The sequence below is a fragment of the Epargyreus clarus genome, unplaced genomic scaffold, assembly GCF_041222505.1.
Source record: "Epargyreus clarus isolate Ecla_fem2 unplaced genomic scaffold, WU_Ecla_fem_2.2 ptg000005l, whole genome shotgun sequence".
Classification (NCBI taxonomy): Eukaryota; Metazoa; Arthropoda; class Insecta; order Lepidoptera; family Hesperiidae; genus Epargyreus; species Epargyreus clarus.
Window position 1 is genome coordinate 9,606,993 of NW_027332213.1, and position 22,569 is coordinate 9,629,561.

General features: G+C 35.8%; 2 protein-coding genes across 3 annotated transcripts; one reads left to right on the forward strand and one right to left on the reverse strand.

Moving 5' to 3' along the window:
* The first annotated feature begins 326 nt into the window (after positions 1–326).
* On the forward strand, positions 327–4,825 carry LOC140742273 (IQ motif and ubiquitin-like domain-containing protein). Its single transcript, XM_073073129.1, has 5 exons — positions 327–1,402; positions 1,477–1,589; positions 2,605–2,813; positions 3,082–3,211; positions 3,364–4,825. Exons 1-5 carry the CDS (start codon positions 478–480, stop codon positions 4,492–4,494), a joined length of 2,508 nt encoding a protein of 835 aa, XP_072929230.1. The 5' UTR covers positions 327–477; the 3' UTR covers positions 4,495–4,825.
* A 29-nt stretch (positions 4,826–4,854) lies between these two features.
* wapl (cohesin release factor wings apart-like) lies at positions 4,855–22,228 on the reverse strand. Of its 2 annotated transcripts, XM_073073128.1 has the most exons (15): positions 21,935–22,228; positions 21,637–21,797; positions 19,522–21,386; positions 18,563–18,742; positions 17,939–18,043; positions 17,473–17,616; positions 16,718–16,839; positions 16,505–16,631; positions 15,877–16,092; positions 15,113–15,317; positions 13,793–13,911; positions 13,398–13,561; positions 12,832–12,938; positions 10,638–10,822; positions 4,855–9,501 (listed from the first exon to the last, which is right to left on the reverse strand). In XM_073073128.1, the coding sequence occupies exons 2-15, from the start codon at positions 21,794–21,796 to the stop codon at positions 9,211–9,213; spliced, it is 3,990 nt and encodes a 1,329-aa protein (XP_072929229.1). In that variant the 5' UTR covers position 21,797; positions 21,935–22,228; the 3' UTR covers positions 4,855–9,210. The 2 variants fall into 2 exon arrangements, with proteins under 2 accessions (XP_072929229.1, XP_072929228.1); XM_073073127.1 differs by having other exon boundaries at positions 21,637–22,228.
* Positions 22,229–22,569: the final 341 nt, after the last annotated feature.

Sequence of the window (22,569 nt, forward strand, 5' to 3'; positions counted from 1 at the left end):
TTACGGAAATCGAACCCGGGACCGCGCGACCAATCGTCAAATGTTTAGTATCTACAATACACTATTTTGTACACAATGGTAGAGATTTGCTACTTTAAGTACGAAAATGGTACTACTATGTACTATTAATGTACTATTACTACTGTACTATGAAAATGTACTATTAATACTTGTCAAGTAGGTAGTCATTTCGCTGCTTTTGACGATTAAAAACTTACCGCCCAACTAAAACTTCTTGATGTTTAGTTGATTCCACTTTCGCATAAATGAAAAGTTTATTTAAAAAAGTTAAATCGCATAGCAACCGTCGCCCAGCAAAACAAACATTGGCGCAATCACTTTCTGTCAACGTTATACAAGGTTTTTGTACTGAAAAATGCATCTGTTTTTAATATTCGTACATGGTTTTACAATGAGTGTGACAATTGATTTCTAAAGGTTTCGTAAATATTTATGTGATAAAGATTGTCTAGCAATATGGATTTAAAGCGAACTGTTGGAATAGCACCTAATCCAGACTGTTTAAAGGAAGTGATAGCGTGTCAGTGCGAACTCGGTCGAGAGAAGTTACTCACAGCACCACCGTATACGCGGGTTTCTTCGCCAGTAAAAGATGAAACGAAGTCGCGATTTCCAACGGCACCCTGTGCTAGGGATCTTGAACAATACAAGTGCCCTGTCAGTCATATCCTAATTACGTTCAAATCTCCTCTACATCCCACTGAAGTGTTCAGTAAAGTATTCCCTGCTAACACGCCAATTAAATTTGTGAAACGGAAGCTAGCAAAATTACTGTCGAAATCGAACAGCAATCTTTTACTAACCAAAAATCGTACGGTCTTAAAGGAAACCAGCGTATTGTCAGATTTAAAACCTGACGCGCTAGGTAATTTAGCTATTGATGTGTTTACAAAAAATTCAGAAGACTTCGCTTTATCCTCTATTCCGAAGGAGTCTTACGTTCATGAACTCTTGCAAGCTGTTATACCGAAGAAAAAAACTATGCCATTTATTGCGATCAAATTTAAAGTGCGTAACCAAAATGCTGTATTTACGCGCTCTTACCACTCTATTATGAAGATACATGAAATAAAAAAGAATTTAGCCGGATTGTTTCAAGTGGACCCTGACAACTTAGTTTTATTACGTGGAGAACGTCCATTAAAAGATCGCATGGCACTTTTGGATCTCGATTATGATAAATATGGAATAGCAGATGTGGAACTACTAACAAAAAATAACGAAGTTCTTAATTTAGAGAAGTTATACAAAGAAACGCCCGTTAATGATGTGTTGACTGTTATGGTCCCATTCGGTACTACCCTTAAGCATATCAATGTAGAGATCTTCTCGGAGCTAATGGCAAAACCCTTTTTGGGCGGTTACAGAAATGTTAATACTGGTATGAATTTATTTACTACTTCGTATTATCCTCAGGGGGGTATCAGTTTTTATTTTTATTTTTTATTGTTACAGGAGTTGTTTATCACCATGCCTACACACAAACTCCTCAAAAGCCCGAAAAATTACCTCCCGAGAAGAAAAGTTGTAGAGACACACAAACAGCTGAGGAGCGGGAGAGAAATTATGTAAGTCTGCAGTAAAGGTCTGCAGTTAGGTAGTATATGTACTTGGTTTACAGCGTTCAATGGCAATCATAGCTACCTCAATGATGTCGAGATAGTCATTTAAATGTAGAAAGATATATAAAATTCTTATTTTGTATTTTAAGCCATACGCAATCAGACACATACCTATTATAGTGTACGCATATGAACGGTGCGACACTTACACGCAAAAGTATTTACATGTGGTTTATTTGTCACTACGCGATGTTTAGGTGTAGATATAAATATTTTTGGCACCACCGCCGTTGTGTACATTATCTACAACGATCACACTGTTCACAATGGTAAAGCTTAGGTGACTAATTAATTTGTAATTTAGCCAATGCTGGGTTGGCTAGGACACTGAAGTGATGAATTTAGAACATGATACACGTTTACTTATATTGTTATAGTATAGTATTGTATTTTTTACGTTTTAAAGTTTACGACTACTTTTACTAATATGTGTAAACCATTTTTAACGTTCGATCAATTTTATTCCGATGTGTAAAATAGGTTACGTTTGTAAACGGAAGGGGTAACGCGATAAAATTTAACAAATGGATAAAGATGACCTAGTTTCGTAGGTGCGTGCTTGTAAATTCAACTGGCTGTAAATCACATTACTAGCTTTACATATTGGCTGACACATTGAAATTAAAATAGATTGTATACGTTTTAATAGAAACACTGATTGGCGAGATCATCTGTTGTATATTACTTATACGGCCAAGTAATACCTATATAAAACATCAGAATAGAACAAAAGTCCTACCTTTAGTCGCACATAGTAAGAACCTACTTCCCGTATTTTTGCTCGGTTTAGTACATCTTCACTGTTTCTTATTTAAGCTGTCTTATTTAATCATAATTTAATTGCTCTACATAAAACGAGATATATGGAATTTATTACAACAAATTTAAAGTGAAACTTAAATCTGAAATATAAATGAAATCTGTATAAACTTTACCTAATGTTAAAATCTTATAATTTCAGGATACGAGTTATAGTCGAGCAACACAGATGAACACTGTTCAAGCCTACATTCCCAATGTTAATGACAGAATCGTCATTCCAAAGCCTTACGAGACGTATGAAGAAATGATCAGACGTTTGAATCATGATCACTATGCCAGTATAATACAAAGAGCCTTCAAACACCATCAATTTAGGCAAAAAGTTGAGAGATGGCTTAAAGTATGCTTGTAAGTAATAAAATTTAATAGTTATCAAATGTTTTGTGACCTTAGACCACTCTACATCAAAACACGATAAGAGTCCTATCTGATATCGGTCACACAAAAGTTACTACCCTAATGATTGATATGATGTCTATGCTACACTTTTTAGTTAAAAAAGTGTAGCATAGACCTCAAATCAATCAATCAGTTTCTAGTTGAAACTTAAGCTACTGTCGTGATTACAATAGGTAAATAGTGATAGTTATTATAGTTATATGTATTTTTTTTACAGAGAAAGGATAGCTAGAATGAAAGAAGAGGAACGACTTGAACGCGAGGCTATGGAGCGACGTCTCCGTAGAGACCTTATCACTAAAACGTTCCCAAAAACTCGGGAAGATTTTGATCAGCTCTACGCAATGGTAAAACAATTTGTATATTCTCTTTTACCATGAAACTACGAGTACTATTAACTATAAGACATTGGGTTGTTTATAATATTAATTGGGATGTTTTATAATATTAAATTACGATAGTGAATGTTTGATAATAAACGATGCGTTTTGAAAAACAGGTTGATCGCTGGAAACATGCAGAAATTGCAAGAATATCGCAACTTCATTCAAAAGGCCCCAAAATTGCAGAATTTACACTTTTACTTGACAAGGAAGTTGAACTACTTCGATGTATTGAAGCTTACAGAGTGAAAGTCAAGGAGGATAGCCGTAAAGTTAAAGAAAAACAGTTCCTTGATGAAATATCAAAACCTGTGGCGTGGTATGGACGTGACGGGAAAATGATTACCATGGATACTGTTGAAATACAGAAGGCTAGAAAATTAAAAGAATTATACAATTCCTTTCTTCGTGAAGATATGGAAGTTAATGAACGTATTGAACTTCTGGTTGATATGAAGTTTGCATTGCAAGAATTTAGACATGCGCTCGCCGAGGAAATTATTACTTTGCTTGATCGAGAGTGCGATCTTCTTGTTAGGAGATCAAATGATTATCAACTAGAATTTTTGAGGCGGAGAATAGCGGCGTGCGTATTTCAGCTAATAAAAACGTCAGAATTAAACTCTGATGTAACAAAAAGCAAAGATCGGAAAGATTATAGAAAAATGGAAAACAGTAGGTTGCATCTGTGTGAGATGTGTCATCAGGTAAAGAGTGATAGTGATTTCCCTCTAAATGCAAAGATGAGCGGCTTTTTAGTTTGCAATTCATGTTCATGGAAGGACGTCACGGAACGTAGCTGGATAGACATGACCCCGTACAAATTTATACTAAGAGCCGTTCAACGCGACGAACGACGCAGAAAATGTTGGGGATCACTCGCTTTCGTTTTACAAGAAAAAGATGTATTTTTTATTGTCGAAAAGCTTTGGCACTCACATTCTGCAATCAGCGAATGCCACGACATGTCCGAGCTGCGGCTGTGTCGGTGGCACGTTCAAGAAGACTGGTCTCCGTGGAATTGTTTTTTGATTACGGTCCAAGAGATGAAAGCGCACTTGAAGCTGGAACATCCTGAGGATGTGTATGATGAAGAATTGGTTCAAAAAGTACGAAATAAGCATAAGCTCGCGAAAGCTAGCTTTGAACAGCTCATGACTGTAAACAAACGATTCACAGAATCGGGAGATTGGCAAAATATCCGCGTTCCTGCGGCTACACGACTGGATGCTATGGATGAATCGTGAAACCAATATTATTTTATTAGTATTAGTACTTTCTTAACTCTTTGTAGTATCTTGTTACACATTATTCTAGACAGCTTTAAAATAAAAGGGAATGTCAGTGGCCAAAGGTACGTTTTGATACAAAGGCCTGTATATTCTCTTTACAATTTGTCTGTTACATATAAAATCATGTTGTTTATATTGATTATAAAATTATGTTACAAACTTTAATGCAATGTATTAAATAATATGTATTTTAGAAGTTATTTGTTTTAAAAATCTGTTCTAGTCAAACTTGTAGTAATTTAAACTAAATAAATAATTATGTAATATTTAATAAACTGGTTTAAATTGGGAACACTGGGAAATAATACAAATTAATATTTAAATTGTCCTTCTTTTAATAATTACACGTAATACTTTATAACATAATTACACGTTACATTTACATTTACAATAATAATTTCTCAAGATATCCAACTCTCGTGATAGTTTCAAACAACTTTATAATATTAATAGACTCGAAACACTAATGTAGGACACTACAGAATGACGTTCTTTCAATTTGTTCTAAGATAAAACTAATACGAAAATAACATTTCGTCCCCTAAAAGAATGTAAGAGTAATTCCGAAAAAGTTCACATTCAATTCTGTAGTGCCACACATTATTCTTTTCTCAATAATATATATGTATATATTTCTAAAACACAAGTGTGATAAAAAGTGATTTATAACGAAATGCATATAGAGCTAAGATTATATATAATACACCTATAGGGTCAATAAATTACGTTCATATAATTTAGGCAATAAGAATCTTATAACTGTACACAAAAAGATATTTAAAGTATTTTCTAGAAATATAAAACGATAAATCCCAAGTCAGTGGCTAAAATATTTATAAAATAGGTATATAGTACTTAGTGCAATAAAAGATACTAGATAACAATGTAACTGAAATATTAATTCTTAGAAAATAAGTAAAGCTGTCTCGAAAATTATTATATACTGCCAATAGCTCTTCGCATCCTCGTTACGAGTTCAAAGTGACGAAAAGATTTACAGTTTATTTGACTTTTAAATTAGCACATTAAGAAATCGGAAAAAGTGAAATCTCAATTGTTTCATCAGGAGAGATACTTTATTTACCTGAAATTTTGCTATTATGATATTTAAAACACTTTATTATATTTAACAGCCACAAGTGTGAAAAGTAAAGATTTTGATAACATACTCTAATTAGATGCACACGAATTTTGAAAAGTTTCTGAAATTATAGTGAGAAATACATTCAGCTCAAAAATACTATTTTTCAAAGAATTTGGTATTTGTCACTTTTTGGTTTGGGTTTCTATAGCAATAAGGGCGTCCGCTAAAACTGGCGCGGATGCACGCTCGCGTGTCTGTATTGAAAAATAGTATGAGCAGGGCCATTACCGCGTTCAATAGGGGTTTTACGAGCGGAGAGCGTATAGCGTTCACACTCGATAGGCACCCGCTCACATACTGTTTCTTTAAGAGTCGGTACATACCTGATGAAAAATGCGTCGAGCATATCAGACGCTGCATGCTCGACGCACTAACGCATCATCGGTTAGTTGTGAAACGTTCTGTTCTGACGTAACGCAACCGATAATACGTGACGCATTTTCCGTCAGATATGTACCAACCCTTAATCAATTGATCATCGCCACTACATACAGATTACACGCGATGGACGCCCGCGTCGGGTCTCAGACCATATAGCGGGCACCCGCTCCGTGCACTCCCCAAGTTTTAGCGTACGCCCTAAAATGAATACAATAAAATCGAATTTCTGCAATAAATACACCTACACAAAAATAACATTATAGAGCAATTTCAATTATTTACAACGTAGATCGAAAGGACACTTTAATCGTTTTAACACCACATTAGGATCTTCTTGTATGTAAAATCCCAATAAAAATTGGTATTGCTTATATTATCTTTAATGTTTAATTTTGTAAATATAATAATGCTACATGCAAATTATATATTTATGTTCGACTATTCTTTATCGATTAACAATATTATATATTAACTACGACTGACGAAGGGGCCTTAGTAATTTCAAATCACCAATTTTTAACGTGTGGCTATTATTTGTTTTTATTATACCAATTTATAGAGAGACAAATTTGAGAAATATTGAAATGTAAACATTGGAATTTGTAAAATAATGATCAGTCAGATTTCCAAGTCTTTTATAAGTATGAACTAATATAAAATTAACATGAAACAAACCCATAATATTAGTCCCTAAAAGCTAATCATTAAAAGTCCAACATTATAGACAACCCTATTTATTAATATTTAAGCATATAATCATTCTCTCTGTTACCAACAACTAACGACATGTTAGTATTTGTACATTTTGTTTTAACATTTGATAGTAGTTTATTGGAAGTCGTCATCCAAAAACATCAATTTGGTCTTACATTTTTGTATTTTTGATAGAAAAAAAAACAATAGAATAAATTTATAAGTCACTTGCCTAAACGTCCAACCAAGTCTGAAAGATAAAAGAAATAATTCGTACGAACTTATTAAAATCATTAAGTATGAAGGTTTAAATAAGTTTCCTTGTTGAAATGCGAGTTCAGTCATACATAAATATGTTATATTAATAAAATTCTACTTCCAGGTATTCAATAAGAAAGGATGAAGAACACTTGAAACAAACATTTATACAACCGTATGCGCTACGTATACCTAGTACGTTCTGTACGTACTATGATCAGACCTGTTCCTCGAGTGTCCGCAAGCTTTTTGCTCAAAGAACACATTACTATTCTGCTATTACATTTCTGAAGTAGCCGCATTCCTAAAAATATATTACAACAAATTCACAACATCTAACAATTTGTTTATTGGTAGTATTTGTAGTACTAGACAGTAAACACTCACATTTTATTAATCAACTGCTATTATATGTGTATAAGAATTTATAATGACCTGATAAAATTTTAAATATTAAAGACATTGAAAACGAATCATATTATGTACTATATAAGAAAAAAACAGTTTAATTAGTTATTTCACTACTTTTTTATTGATTTTCTGATTTGATGACATTTAAATACAACACATTAATTCACATGAGACATATATCATTTAAGAATATGGTTGACTTTAGTTTTATTATGAAATTGTAATGAGGACAACAACAAATATTTAATCCAATTAATGTTACCAATATTATTACAATGAATGTATTATTATATTAGTTATCGAAATAGTTGTGCATTAAATATAATATCTTTAAGTAATGTAAAGTAGTTTTAATTTTAAAAATGTAGCATTTGCATGGCAACAAATTAGCGAATATAATGATGCTACACATAATGCTTTGTAACACCTATTGTAATCATGTATTCTAGCTATTGAACTACTAAAAATGGATTTCGCGTCCGCATTCAACCGTCCGAACTAAATTAAAGACAAAACCAATATGGCGTTGTCGTGGTCCTTTTCATGAAGAACAGACAAAGTCATTATTGTTATTGTTTTTGGTAATAACGTTTATGAAAAATATAGGCTTAAACCGAATTAAATTCAGATATACGATTCCACAAATACAAGTTTAAACTATAAAAGATTGTAACGATCTGAAACATGTAAAATATATAAATTAATTATTCTTTCATGGTGTTAACTAAACACAAAGAAAACGAAATTAAGGGATACGTCGTTTATGTAGTTTTAATGTCAACAACTATTGTCCTGTTAAACAAACTGATAGTAGCTTCATGCGAATCATCTACGACAGTTTGTTTTCTATGGACATTTTAGTAGTGAATTTCATGAGATTCTAAATCGGCGCAATTGTTCTCTTTGCGAAACTTGACATCCATTTCTTACTAGGTCAATAAATCTAGCAAATAAATAATCTGAATCTAAATCTGAATAGCATATCTCATGTATTTGGATACAATAAACCTTGACTATACTACTTTTAACTCAACAGACCAAACTATTAACACTAGCTATAATTTATTTACAATAAGAATTGTGCCTCTTTAAAACAATACTCGGTAATTTTCAACCCCTTTGAAACGCTATGATACAAAAAAAGTGCAGACACAATGTTCACATAAAGTAAATATCTATAATACACTTATTCGACTATTTTTGCACTTTTGTATTGCCACTTACATGGCTTAAACTCGAAATATCTCAATTTAATTAAGATGTCATAACCCATATTAATGAATAATGCGACTATCTACTTCTTAACAATGACAAACTATATTTACAAAAATGATTTAGAGAAGGAAGAAGTATCATTACAAAGAGATGAGGTATTATAACCGCGTGTAACAAAACAACCACCTATCGAAAATTAATTTATCTACTGAAATGGCATGCGTCTCGTCTTACAGGATGAATATACAAGGATCGCGTCCATTGCACAATATGTAACTATATACAAGTCTATCGATCGAGAACAAGTAGGTTGGGAGCTGCTAATACATATATTACTTCAAAAAACGAATTTTAGAACTGACTATTATTTAGGACTTAAAATGTATTAAAACACTGAATTTTATTCGCTAATCGCTACAACTATGTCGGTTTACTGAGAAACTGGAATCTATTTCATCTATACTCAAAACCGGAGCAGCTCCCCGGCAACATCAATGTTAGCGAGAACACTACAAAAACAAGGATACCGATGCGCTTCGTTTGTCGTTACCCAACAGGATTCAAACGATTCAATGGTAGCTATCGACCTCCATGGAGGAGGATATCCTGTCGGAGCTGGAGGAGCTGTAGTTCATGCTGTAGTTGAGGTTACTGAGCGACATGTCCTGGGGCACGTCGGAGGGCGAGGTCTGGTAGTACCGGCTGAAGGCGTTGACGGAGTAGGGCGCGGGAGCGGGAGCCGCGGGTGGTATAGCGGGGGCGGGGGGTGCCGCGGCCTCGGAGTCTTCCTTGTCGCTGGCCTCCATGAACTGGATTATGCGGTGCGTCGCCTTCACGTGCGCCACTATCGCCGACTCCCCCTGGAAATGCCATTGCGTTGCTTTACTACGAGTGCTTATTACACACTGGATTTAAATTACTGTATTTTCATTGTAATTCTATTTTTTTTTTATAATATAGGAGTAGCAGATGAGCATGTAGTCCACCTGATGGTAAGTAGCTACTGTCGCCCATGGACATCTGTAATCAACCCCAGATAGGATTAGATATTCCTACCAGATGTCGGCCACAGACGCGCCGCTACCCCTGAGGACTAAGCTGGAACGCCTCGGAAAAGTATGTCTCCCTTTCCACACCCTTCAAAACGAAACACAGCAGCTCCTAACACTGCTGTTATTAGACAGAAATAGGTGTGGCGGTGATGCCGCCGGAGTCGAACCACAATGGGTACTACCACCATAAAATTATTATTCTATTACACAACTGGTTACAGATCTTCTAATGTAAGCTTAGCGTTAAGCTTATAGTTGTTATTAACCATATAGACAAAATAGGTTGGTAGATTCTGTATGTCCCTAAAAATATTATGACAAACTCATGGACATGAGATTTTTTGGTTCTTCGGCTTAAAATCTTATGATCGCGATCCTTACCACTTATTAAAGGCGTACGCTAAAACTTGCATGGTACTCGCTATGGGCGCTTACCATGTGCGACCCTCAGTACACAGTAACTGCACTGAACTGATTTGGAGACAGTATGGCAGCGGACGCCGCTACCTGTTGTGCTTGTTGAAGCCCGTCACACGCACGCACGCCAATAAGCGTTGCTCATACTATATTATTTAATAAAAGCACGTAAGCGCGCACTTACGTCCGTTTTAGCGTACGCCTTAGATCCACTGCGACCGATATCGGCGGTTTATTTTGTTCCAGCTGTCAGGCGTCTGACGGCAGTGTATGGACAAGTTCTAACATGTTTTATATTGCCGGCAATCGGCCCGTCAAAATCTCAGTGCCGCCGATCACGCCGATCTGCTCGAAATATCGGTGGCCAGGATGACGATGTTCGGGTGACGGACGGGCGGTGGACAAGCGGCTATAGTAAATGTATATACGCTACTTGCGCGCCGTCATTAATTATCGGTATCGGCCCGCTAACGGTGGCGGTGGACAAACGACCTTAAGCTAGTAGTTATCATATAGTGTGCACTCACGCTGGCCGTCAGCGACAGGAAGGTGTAGTACTTGCGCAGCGTGGGCAGCAGCGGCGCGTAGTGCGGCACGCGCGCGCGCACGGCGCGGTGCAGCGGCGCGCCGCACACGGCCGAGTGGCCGAGCAGCAGCGCCGTGTACGCGCCCACCATCGTGTGCTCCATGTGGGTGCCCGCGCGCGCCAGCACTGCAAACACAATCATATATTATTAATATTGTCATAGGTTACTAAAGATTGTAACGTAATGTAAACGTAAAGATCCTAACGTAATGTAACCAGTTTTGACAATTGAAATTGTCGCTGTCATCTATTTTCGTGCTTAAAAAATGTAGTTTTTAAATCATTTATGAATGAAACGATATTTCTTCGCACATTTTCTTCGATTTCGTGTCTTAACTGCGCATGTCAGCATTGTTCCGCGTAAATTACACCATGACATCCAATAAATGGCTGACAGAATTGTCAGCCGTTTAAGCCATTTAATGGCTTCCTTCAATTACAAGGCGGTGAGATATCTATACTTATCAATGGTTATATTATTATTATTATTTATAATATAGGAGTAGCAGACGAGCGTGCATTCCACCTGATAGTAAGTGGCTACTGCCGCCCAATCTATAATCAATCTCAGATAGGATTAGATATTCCTATCTGTCACCGATGCGCCGCTATCCCTGAGGACTAAGCTGGAACGCCTCGGAAAAGTATGTCTCCCTTACCACACCATTCAAACCAGAACACAGCAGCGTTTAACACTGCTGTTATGAGGAAGAAATAGGTGTGGCGATGGTGCCGCTGGAGTCGAATCATAAAGGGTTCTACCACCTTCGAAGTACTTATTGCCTATTCATTTTTAACTAACTTCGAAAACGAGAAGGTTTTGTATTAAGCTGCTGTATATATTTTTCTAGCCTTAAGTTAAATTGAGCCTTAAATAATGACTAACAATTTCTTAACTTTTCATACATTCAAATAAAATTCACAAGTAAAGAATATTTGTCTACCCAAGGCAACATTACAATACTACTCCATTTATATTATTCTATTTAACATTTTTTAAGACGTTAGTTAATTTTGTAAGGATATTTTGTATCCAGAACCAACACAAAAGGGAAATAATACAAGATAAAGAACAGATTACATATAATCTTGTGTATCATGTGAGTAGGTCGATTAATACATAAACATACAATCACAGCAACACTTTCACGAAAAAATACTAAGACACTTGATACCGTCATGTGGTGCATATGTTATAGGCAAACTCCGAAGCTCCGGCGCTCCTAGGTTGGACTGGTCAATCCTCAGGTCAGACTGAATGACTTAGTCAAAGCCCAAACAAATGTAAATTTTCGGCCTTTGACTAAACAATTTTCGTCAAACCTGGGAGAGACTAATTTGGTCAGGCAAACGTCAAAACACAATTTTATTAAATCGGGGTTTGACGAGTCAATCTCCGATATAGGTATGAAGTGTCTTATCTTCGTATATTTGGAAGCATTTTATCATTTAAGCAGCTTTCAAGTCTTAAGAACCGCTTAACTCTGCCAGTTCTGACACCTGATTGGTCAGCTTACGTGATTTTCACTTTTATATTTGAGATGCTTTGAGAGAATGCCGTGTGGCATTAGGCCCACCTTTTGTACGATGTGCAATAAAGTATAAAATAAATAAATAAATGCTTTGGAATATACGGAGGTTAGTTTGTAAGATTAGGTATAAAAAAATAACATTTTTAAAATTTTGATGTTTATTGTTTTAATAATTTAAAAAAACCTAACCTAACCTAACCTAACCTAACCTCACTCATCTTCAATTTTACACAATTACACGCCCGCACGCTCAATGAACGAACATGAAATGACAAAACAATCGGTCGGAACACCGCGAGAGACATTATGAACCTGTTTAAACATGTTCAGATCAACGTTTGACCGAGTTTTGCAGTCGCTTCTAGGATTGACTAGGCCAAAACCGAAACAGAATAATTTACTTTCGACGTTTGACTGAAAAGTTAGGAGCTCCTGGGTTTGACTAAAAATACTTCAGGCAAAGGGCGAAATTGAAATGTATTTCGGGGATTGCCTGATGGCTTTGGCCAAACCTAGGATAAACCAGTCCTTCCGCGAAGAGACTGTGTATCGGACTTTGACTATAACACATATATTGTAACAAAGTACTAGGTGAAAACTTACATTTAGCTACAGTTTCATCGATATCGTCCTGTTGTTTCTTCTTATCATTTTCACTGTCCGATTCTTTTTCACCATCTAATAGTGCATCCGTGTTCTCTTCCGCCCGCCTAAAATAAATGATATTAAGTTTCTTAGTAAACTATCTATCATAATATGTAATGTAAGAAATATAAAGAGTTCAAAGACTCGTTGATAGAATAAATTCTATTGATGAATATTGTCTGTTTTAAGTGGTTATCACAGACTATGGACATCTGTTACCATCTCCAAGTAGAAAAATACTATATTGAATTGATCACAGATATATTTCAACATCATAGGTACTACATGCATCCCTTTACGTAAGTATACTTTACACCTTTCAGACCAAAGCAGTGCAATACTCCTGCTTTAAGGCAAATATAGATGTGATTATAGTTGTGTCACAGTTAAATAAAAAAAAATCCACAATAGGGTTTGACAATAAAATATTCTTAAAATGGGTACTATTACATACTCGTATTGTATACTAGTACATATAAATTATTAGATTTCTTTAAATAACATTTAAATTGTAGTTTGCATACCTTGCGAGATCCTCGCGTTTGTAGAAATGGTCCACAATAAGGTCCAAAGCAGATACACTCCGTGATATAATGTCATTTTCATTGTCTACACGGATACGCACGTTAAGTAACCTTTGGGCGTTCGCCTCGTTATTTTGTACCAAGTTTATTAACAGCAGCAAAACCTAAAACAATACAATAATATTAAATTAGTTAAGCTCAAAAAAACTTGAGGCTTACATTATTTTATATTACTAATACTTATATTCAGGACGAAATGCACACTTATAATCATAAGTACAGGAATACGAAAAACATAAATAAAAATTGTCTACGAAACTTTTCGACTATATTAAATTAAAATGTAATTCTTTCTAAAATTACACTTCATATAATTTTAACAAAGAATTACTTACACAAACACTGAACTCAAAGTTCTTGTCGTCAGGAATGAAATTGCCTTGATTGTTGAGAATGATTAAGCAGATTTCCATTACAGATGGTTGCTCTCCAACCACTTGTGCTCCAATTGATGCTGTAACAAATGATAATTGTTACATAACAGGACTGCATACTCATGCAATAATACAAGAATGCGTAATTTATTGGTTATCTTGTACCCATTATTTTTATACAATGTAACAACATTTTAATAAAACACGTAGATAATATATTTAATATGCAGCTATTAGCTTTGTGTACAAAGTATTATGTTAGGAAATATAAAATCAATCACTTAGGTTTTGTGTAGGAAATACGCAAACTTTGCATCAAAGTCGTAAATACATGCAAGTTAGACATAGAAGAATTGTGTACATTTTTAAAACAAAAATTGATTGTGTCATTTACAGGTATAATTCGATTATATAGAGAGTGATATCTGATAATCTGACTGTTTAACTCGTCCTTGAACTGCCTTGAAACAACTTTAGAGTTCCCATATTGCAATAACACTAATAACTAATTACACAAAAAATTAATTAGCTATTAACCATATAACTCATTCAGTGTCTGCTAAGTTGGCTAGCTTAGTTACAAATAATAGTGACAAATTATTTAAAAAAATGTATTGTATGTTATATTGTTAATAATCGCAATCATCTTTGTTCACGATTAAAGTCAACTGGTAAAGAACATTTAAAGACAAATTCGCTTTTGGGCCACAGTTTAGATATAAAAACCTTAAAAATAATTATAGTTTAAAAACTAAAAACAACACTATAATCGCACAAGGAAAATTGTTAATCCTGATTCCTGACGATCCTGATTCCTTATCAGAATGGAATAAAATTATTAAAATTGTGTATTGTCATTGGTTCTTGATAAATGTTGAAATTTTTAAATAAATCGGACCGTTCAAAGTGGGTAAAAATGAGTTCAAAGATTCCGTTACATACATACATACACACACACCAACAACTCATTACTGTCCCACTGCTGGGCATGGGCCTCCTCTAATAATGAGAAGGATTAGGCCATAATCCACCGCGCTGGCTAAGTGCGCCTTGGTAGACTTCACATACCTTAGATTTTTTTTTATATAAATCTCTCAGGTATGTAGGTTTCCTCACGATGTTTTCCTTCAACGTTTACCAACGGACAATTAATTTTTAATACGCACATAACTTTGGAAAAATCAGAGGTGCGTGCCTGAGATTTGATCCTCGGACCCCTAGATCGAGAGGCCGAGTTTGCATACAGGTCAAGCTAATAAAAGCTTCGTGAAAAACACATACCCGTGGTGCCGAACGAGTGCGACAAGTTGAGCAGCACCTTGACAGCGGGCAGCGCGGCGTCGAGCAGCGCGGCGCGGAGGGCCGGCCGGGCGGCGCCGTCGCGCGCCTCGCCCGCGCAGCGCCGCAGCAGCGCCGCCAGCGTGCGCGCCGCGCCCAGCGACTCGCTCACCAGGTGCTGTTGGTTCGCTTCGTTCTGTTGCGTCACCTGTTCAACGAGAGATTACGTTTATAACATAGATTGGTTATACTTAGTATAAGTTTTAACATTTTTATAAAAATTACCGTTTTTGTTGTATCAGCGCCCCTAGCGGATTGTATCAGAATTGATTGGAAGTGTATGGGAAATACGTAAACAAATACAAAAACATTTTTGTAAAATCGTAAAAACTCATATTAAGGCATAGATCAGTAAAGATTACTCACTCCTAACAAGAAAATGGGCTATTAAAAAAAAATACGAAATTCGGATATTCAAAAAAAATGCAAAGGCCTTAATGCCCAAAACATGCATGTTCCACATGACGTAACTAAAAAAGTTACTACCACTGATCTATAATCGGTCCACTATGTTTTCACTCAAGGAAACAACCTATTTTTGATTCATGGGCTTGCGACACGTCCGCTCCTCACCGCTACCTAAGTAGGACTGGATGGAGTCGACCAGTGGGTTGCAATGTCACATTCATTGTTATACAAATTGCAGGTAGTGTTATAATATTATGTACGTGTACGTATTACAAAACGGATTTTGTCTAACAACTTACATTTTCCAGCACCCGCATACATCTATCTGCTTTTCTTAGCACATCAATCTCTCCATCAGTCCAGGTACAAGCCGGTGATTCAAGTCGACTGGCACAATCTTGTATGGTCCTCACAATGTGGTCCACACCACCCAAATTCCGCAATTCTTCCTTGAACCACTCTCCAGCGCGTTTTGACGTTAGTGAAAGCAATGTTTCCATCGCCAAATGACCGACCTGTTAAAAAAAACATAAATAATAAATGCATAGAAGTCATAATGAAATAAATTAAAACTACTACAAGGATCAGTACGAATTATCATAAAAGTATAATTTGTATCCAAATGGTATATTATATTCTTTGTATTATGAACAACAAAATATATCTTGCATTACATAACTCATTTAAGAGACAGGATAATTATGGTGGTCAGATTCCATATAAATTAATTATTATTATATCTTTACAAATAAAATAAGGTTATTATCTGTTATTCAAATACCACCAGGTAAGCTATTATAGCTTGTATTCATCCATTTCATATATTGTTTGTCTGTACAATAAAATTCTTAAAAATAGCCGAATCGATTATAACAAGCTGAAAGTACTGAAAAATAAAATATAGGGAAAAAAGTTCCTTATACTTACAGTAATATTATCTAAATCCAGATGAGTGGCTTTTCCTTGACTCTTTATTTCGGCGCATAACTCTCGCACTCTTTCTTGCGTTTTGGTTAGTTGTGTCGTCGTCAAACCACAGTCGTCAAGGGCATTTCTGTTAAATGCACAAAAAATATATGAAACTAGCTCCTTTCCATAATATAGAATTAAGAATTAAACTGATCTTTAAAATATACTTACTTGTGTGATGCATCAGATTCCAATAAATTTAACATTAACTCTAACGACTCTCTGTCCAGATCCATATTCAATCGGTCTTGAGATAGAACAAACATCACAGTAGCGGTACACAACCCTAGACTCTGTAAAGTAAATGATATGAAAATGATTAACAATTAACAACAAAATACAGTGTAGTCCATTTGTAAACAGTAAGTTTTAAAACAATGTATTGTTGTATCTTTGATTGCAAGAGTCAATGGGTCATTAGACTGCACAGATAACAAACAACAACAAGATCTAGATACATAGTAATTCATGTTAAAGTCTCGACTAGAATCAATGACCTTGATGCATACTTCGCCGAGCATTATTATAATAATAGTAGTACAGTTTTTTTTTGTTATTTTTTCCTCCATTGCTTACGCAATATCAAAGTATACTTGTTATGTAAACTTTATCACAAGAAGAAAGGTTTTTTTTATAATATAGAAGTAGGAGACGAGCATTCAGTCCACCTGAAAGTAAGTGGCTACTGCTGCCCATGGACATCTGTGACCAACCCCAGGTAGGATTAGATATTAATACCTGAGGTCGGCCACAGACGCGCCGCCATCCCTGAGGACTAAGCTGGACTGCCCCAGAATGTATGTCTCCCTTACCACCCCCCTCCAAACCAGAACACAGAGCTTAACAATACTATTAAAAAATATATTCCAAAATAGTAGAAATAGTTTGGTTTATAATTATAAATATTATTCAAACAGTAAACCTACCTGATCATTTGTTGCATCATTCAATGCACTGAAAAATTTCTGCACAGTGCCATGTGCCCTTAAATGCATTCTAAATGCGGGCGCTGTACATTTGGTGGCCAGTGTAATCGCAGACAAGCAACGTGTTGATATGGGATTGTTGCCCTGTAAAATATATTCAATGTTACATGTGTGAATCTAAAAAAATCTAAAATGTTTAACATTGAAAAATTAATGCTAACTTAATTCATTTAAAGCCAGTATTAGAAATTTTTCTCTGTTAATAGACAAAAATTAATACACAAACAGGTAAACCTGGAGCAGAAATCTAAATTCATCATCTGTCTCGCCAGGAATTGAAGTCAGAAACTATTGTGTGTGTGACATACAGGTGACTGATCTCTCACATTGTGAGATCGGGAGTCATAATAATACCAGTAAGTCAAAATTGAATGATTTTGTTAAAACTGTTCTTGAAAGTTCTTACCTGAAGTGCATCTAGCAGATACTCAACATCATCATTAAATTCTTGAAACTCTCCAAACTCTTGAATTTGATGAGCTTTCTTGACATTCCGTACAACTGTATAGTACTGTAAAAATATGAAATTCCTTTTAAATATTACAGTATATTATGCAATACACATTCATCGTTTATGTCACGAAGTGAAGTCTAATTGTTATGTGATCAGAATCAGAATCATTTTGCATATAGGATCACTTTGAGAATATCACTGTGAATATTAATCTGAGTAGGTTTACTCAAAATGTTATATTTCATTAATAATTACTATCAACTACACACTTGACACTAAAAACATGGGGTGGCAATGAATTTTGGTGTACAGATGTAAATGGATCTTCGAACTACAAAGTCCAATAAGTCACTAGGAAGAAGCATACCTAAGGGTTTCATTACTAACAACGAAAGGCCGTAAAATCAGTGTGTTGACCGGGAAATTTCATATTTCAGAGGACCTACATATAAGACAAGATGTGAAAATGCATTTGAGATCATCTTCAAGAAAAATCTGTGTAATATGGATTTGGTCACAGATAGTGACTATATACCATCACGTGAAAATAAGAAACATAGATTTAATATGCTTTACCTTCTTAGATTCCTTAGCGCATTTGACACTTGTATAGGCCTTTACAGCTTGAGAAGAGTCTAGATCATCCATGACAGGATCCGGTGGTTTGTATCTAGTAACTCTAGTGAGCTGTTCCGCTACTTGTGTATCTGCATTACTGGCTTCAGCTGGCTCAGGTCTTGGTGTTTCATTACCTTTCTGCGAGACAAATTGAGATTGATACTGAGCAACTAGTTTTTTAAATGAGTGCTGATAATTTTATAAATTTTGCAAGTTTCTACCTTTTTTATATTCAATCACATAAGTACAATATACTGTTTAACATATAGGATAATCAACTCAAGCTGTACTCATATTTGTAAGAATGACAATAAAATTAATCTTATGTATTTTTGCAACTGATATTTAATTTACCTTTACATTACTTAAACAAAAGTATAGGTAAAATGTCTGCATATCTAATATTATGTAGTCACTGTATGGATGGCCATGGGTGACTGAAGATTGATCAGGATTGCTGTGATAAGTAATTACGGGATAAGTAAGAACATGTTTTATTTAATATGAATACCGCTTGCTATTAGGGCATTTTAGTATCATTACAAGCACAATGTTTTCATACACAAAGTTCAATCTTTCCAGTTTAATTTTTATTTATAATATAGGAGTAGCAGACAAGCATGCAGTCCACCTGATGGTAAGTGCCGCCCATGGACATCTGTAAGAAACCCCAGATAGGATTAGATATCCCTATCTGAGGTCGGCCACAGATGCGCCACTACCATTGAGGACTAAGCTGGAATGCCTCAGAAAAGTCTGTCTCCCTTATCACACCCTTCAAGACGGAACACAGCAGGACCTAACACTACTGTATTAGGTAGAAATAAGTGTGGCGGTGCCGCTGCCGGAGTCAAACCACAAAGGGTTCTACCAACTTCAAAATATTTTTAAAGCTATACACATGACAAGTTACTTACATCATTTGCCCATTCATGTCTGTAAAGGTGTCGTCTTTTTCTAGCTGGAAGTGGAGAGGGATTGTCATTCATCAAGGACTTGCTCTTGAATATTGATCCCTTCTTCTTGGTTATAACCAGCTTTACACTTGGTTTATCTTCAACTTGCTCTTCAGAATCACCAACATTATGGGGTGACTTGAACACCTCATCTTGCTGGCTCTTTTGTGATTCTTCTTCAGAATACTCATTATGGCAGCTATTGTAAGCTGAATCCGATGATGGAGTATTTGTTTGCATCGGGGTCTCATTTGTGTCCTGCACTTGACTCAACCCATCTTCTTGTTCTTCCTGAGATGCAATATCACTCTCAGTATTTGGTTGCTCTGCCTCAACTGTTTCTTGAGTGACTGGAACTTCTTCAGCGATGGAATGCTTTCGCTTATTTTTCTGTTTTTTATGGCTCTTGCTCTTTTGAGTGATTACTTCAGCTTTGCTGCTGTCAGCAGCATGAGATTTTACATTACTTAAGTCATTGGGCTCTACGTGTGATTCATCAACTTCTGCTCCTGGATGAACCTCAGCCGGTGCCTCATTTGTAGCAGTTTCCAAAGCTGCTTCAATTTTTCTCCTCCCTTTTCTGGTTTCTCTGGTTTCTCTTTTAACATCACTCACTGTCTTTGTAACAGCTTTGCTTACCTTAGATGTTATGGCATCCAAGTAGTCATCATTTTCACTGTAATTTATATTTGGTCTGTTTCTCCTGGATCTTCCCGTAGTACTTTCGGGCGGTTTAGGTTCTGGTTGCGGTTCTTTGAGTGGTTTATCTGATGAGGGAGATTTGACCACAGCTTTCTTTTCAGCAGACTCCGATTTTGATAGTTTTGGTTCTGTAACTTCCACATTTTTACTCTTAGACTCCTTTTCAGTTTCAGATAGTGGAGACGCTAAAGTCTTGTAGAGATCATATGTATCAGAACCAGGTACTGGAGAGCTAGCTCTTTTAGCAGAATCTTCATCAACATTTTTGTGATGACGTTTATGGGATTTATGACCATCTTTTTTATCTTTTTTCTTCTCCTTTTTAGTTTCCTGGCCGATACCTGCACATTTGATAGTAATTTTGAGACCCTCATGTTTAGGGGAACATATTGTTTCTACTGATGGGCTCTTTTTGTGTTCATTTCCTAAATCAAAATGTGTGTCCATAGATGAATGTCTGTCCGAACCAGGAGATGTAAAACCTTCATTTGAGTCTGTGCTTACAATCCTGGATGTTCCTTTGGATATTCTTAGTACAATTGGAGGAGGTTTGCGTTCTTCATTTGTGTCCTTACTCGTTGACGGACTCACCACCTCAGTTTTTGGGGGCGATGGACAAGTAACCAGTGGACTAGCTTTCGGTGTAGGTACTTTAGGAGGAGTTGCCTCATATCTTGCAAAGTCCGGAATTGGGCTATTACTGCCATCTTCAGCATAATTAATGACTTTGTCACGATTACGCACGAGGTATCGTTTATTAGGTGGCTGTGAATTTTCAGCATATGGATCTTCTTTTTTAGCTGCTTTTGTAGGCACATAACCCTTTTTTGCTTTTCCCTTTTCTGAGTTACGTCTTGGTAGTTCAGGTGATGATGAATCTCTATTATAGACCCTGCTCCTTTTATTAGTCTTTTTTTCTTTAGCACTAGACGGATGTTCTGGTGAAAGTGGTGCAGCAGGTACTGGAGGAGCATATGTTATTTGCGGTACTGGTGGATATGGCTCAGCATTGCGAGACTTAAAAAATTTTTTGGGTTTGGGTGGGGGTTGTTCAGTTTCAACTGCAGGTACTGTCAATGGACTATTTTGATCTTGAACTGGCTTTTTAACATTGTTTTGATATGCTGAAATTAAATATACACATTGAAATAAAATAATTAATAACACTAGGACGCAAATAAGATATCAACAATGTTTTAAAATAAACAGTTATTGTAGTTGAAACCGTACATTTGTTTGGTACAAAAATACGTACTTTCACCTTCTATAGAAGCAGTTTTCTTATATTTATTAAAGATAAACTTAAGGTAAATATGAAAATATACATTCATACTTCAATTCAAGGTCAAACAAGATAGTTTTGTAGATATTTACCGTAAGGAGCACTTCTGATCGATGTGAAGCTCGTAATACCCCATTTGCCCACAGTACCTGCGGATCGGGCCGCGGTCGGGCAATTGCTGTTTTCTCTAAACAGGGCACTGTCCAACGGCACAGCCACGCTGCCACCACGGCCTCTGCCCCAGCGCGCCATGCTGATAATTTCATCAAAAACGATGACACCTGTACCGTCTCGCCAAATCAATCACCCTTTCGAATGTCAAAATAACAAAAACCACATGACTCTCTTCAAAACGTTTTTCACATTAATAACTATCACAAAATGTAATACCTTCACACGAAAATCATTTATCGACTTTCTCCCGATTCCTATTGCAATGAAAACACAACCCATAAAGATAACACACCCGCCATTTTTACAGTAGCTAGGTACTTTTCTCACAGACGCATTCAAATGTATGATCCAACGAAAACTCCTATCCCACTTTGTAACAACTTACATTACAATTACAGAATTTCTTTGAACTCGAGAGGTAGATATTTAATGTTGATTGTAACATTAATAATGACAAATAGGGCACAAACTGCGATGTTGTCATCTCATAACACTAGCAGCGCCATATTGGCAAAGCAAAACAAGGAGAAATGTTAGCCAATAGGAAAACGCTCTGAACCATAGAGAATAGTATGTTTTATTTGTCTATATTAGCGCATAGTATTTAAGTATAAAGCCAGGCTAGTTTAAAATTGTTTTACCTTGAGTATTTTAAAGTTATATTTCTTTTGGAGCGTTTGAAAAATCAATGGTAGTATTTTTTTGCAAATAATAATAAAATTGACATCATAATTATTTACAGTCGTCTAATAAATAATACATGGATTGCATTTTTTTTCATTAAAATAGAAATTGAAGTGGGAATAAAGAGTTGTTATTTATTTTTTAATTTATTGCCATAGATTAGTAAA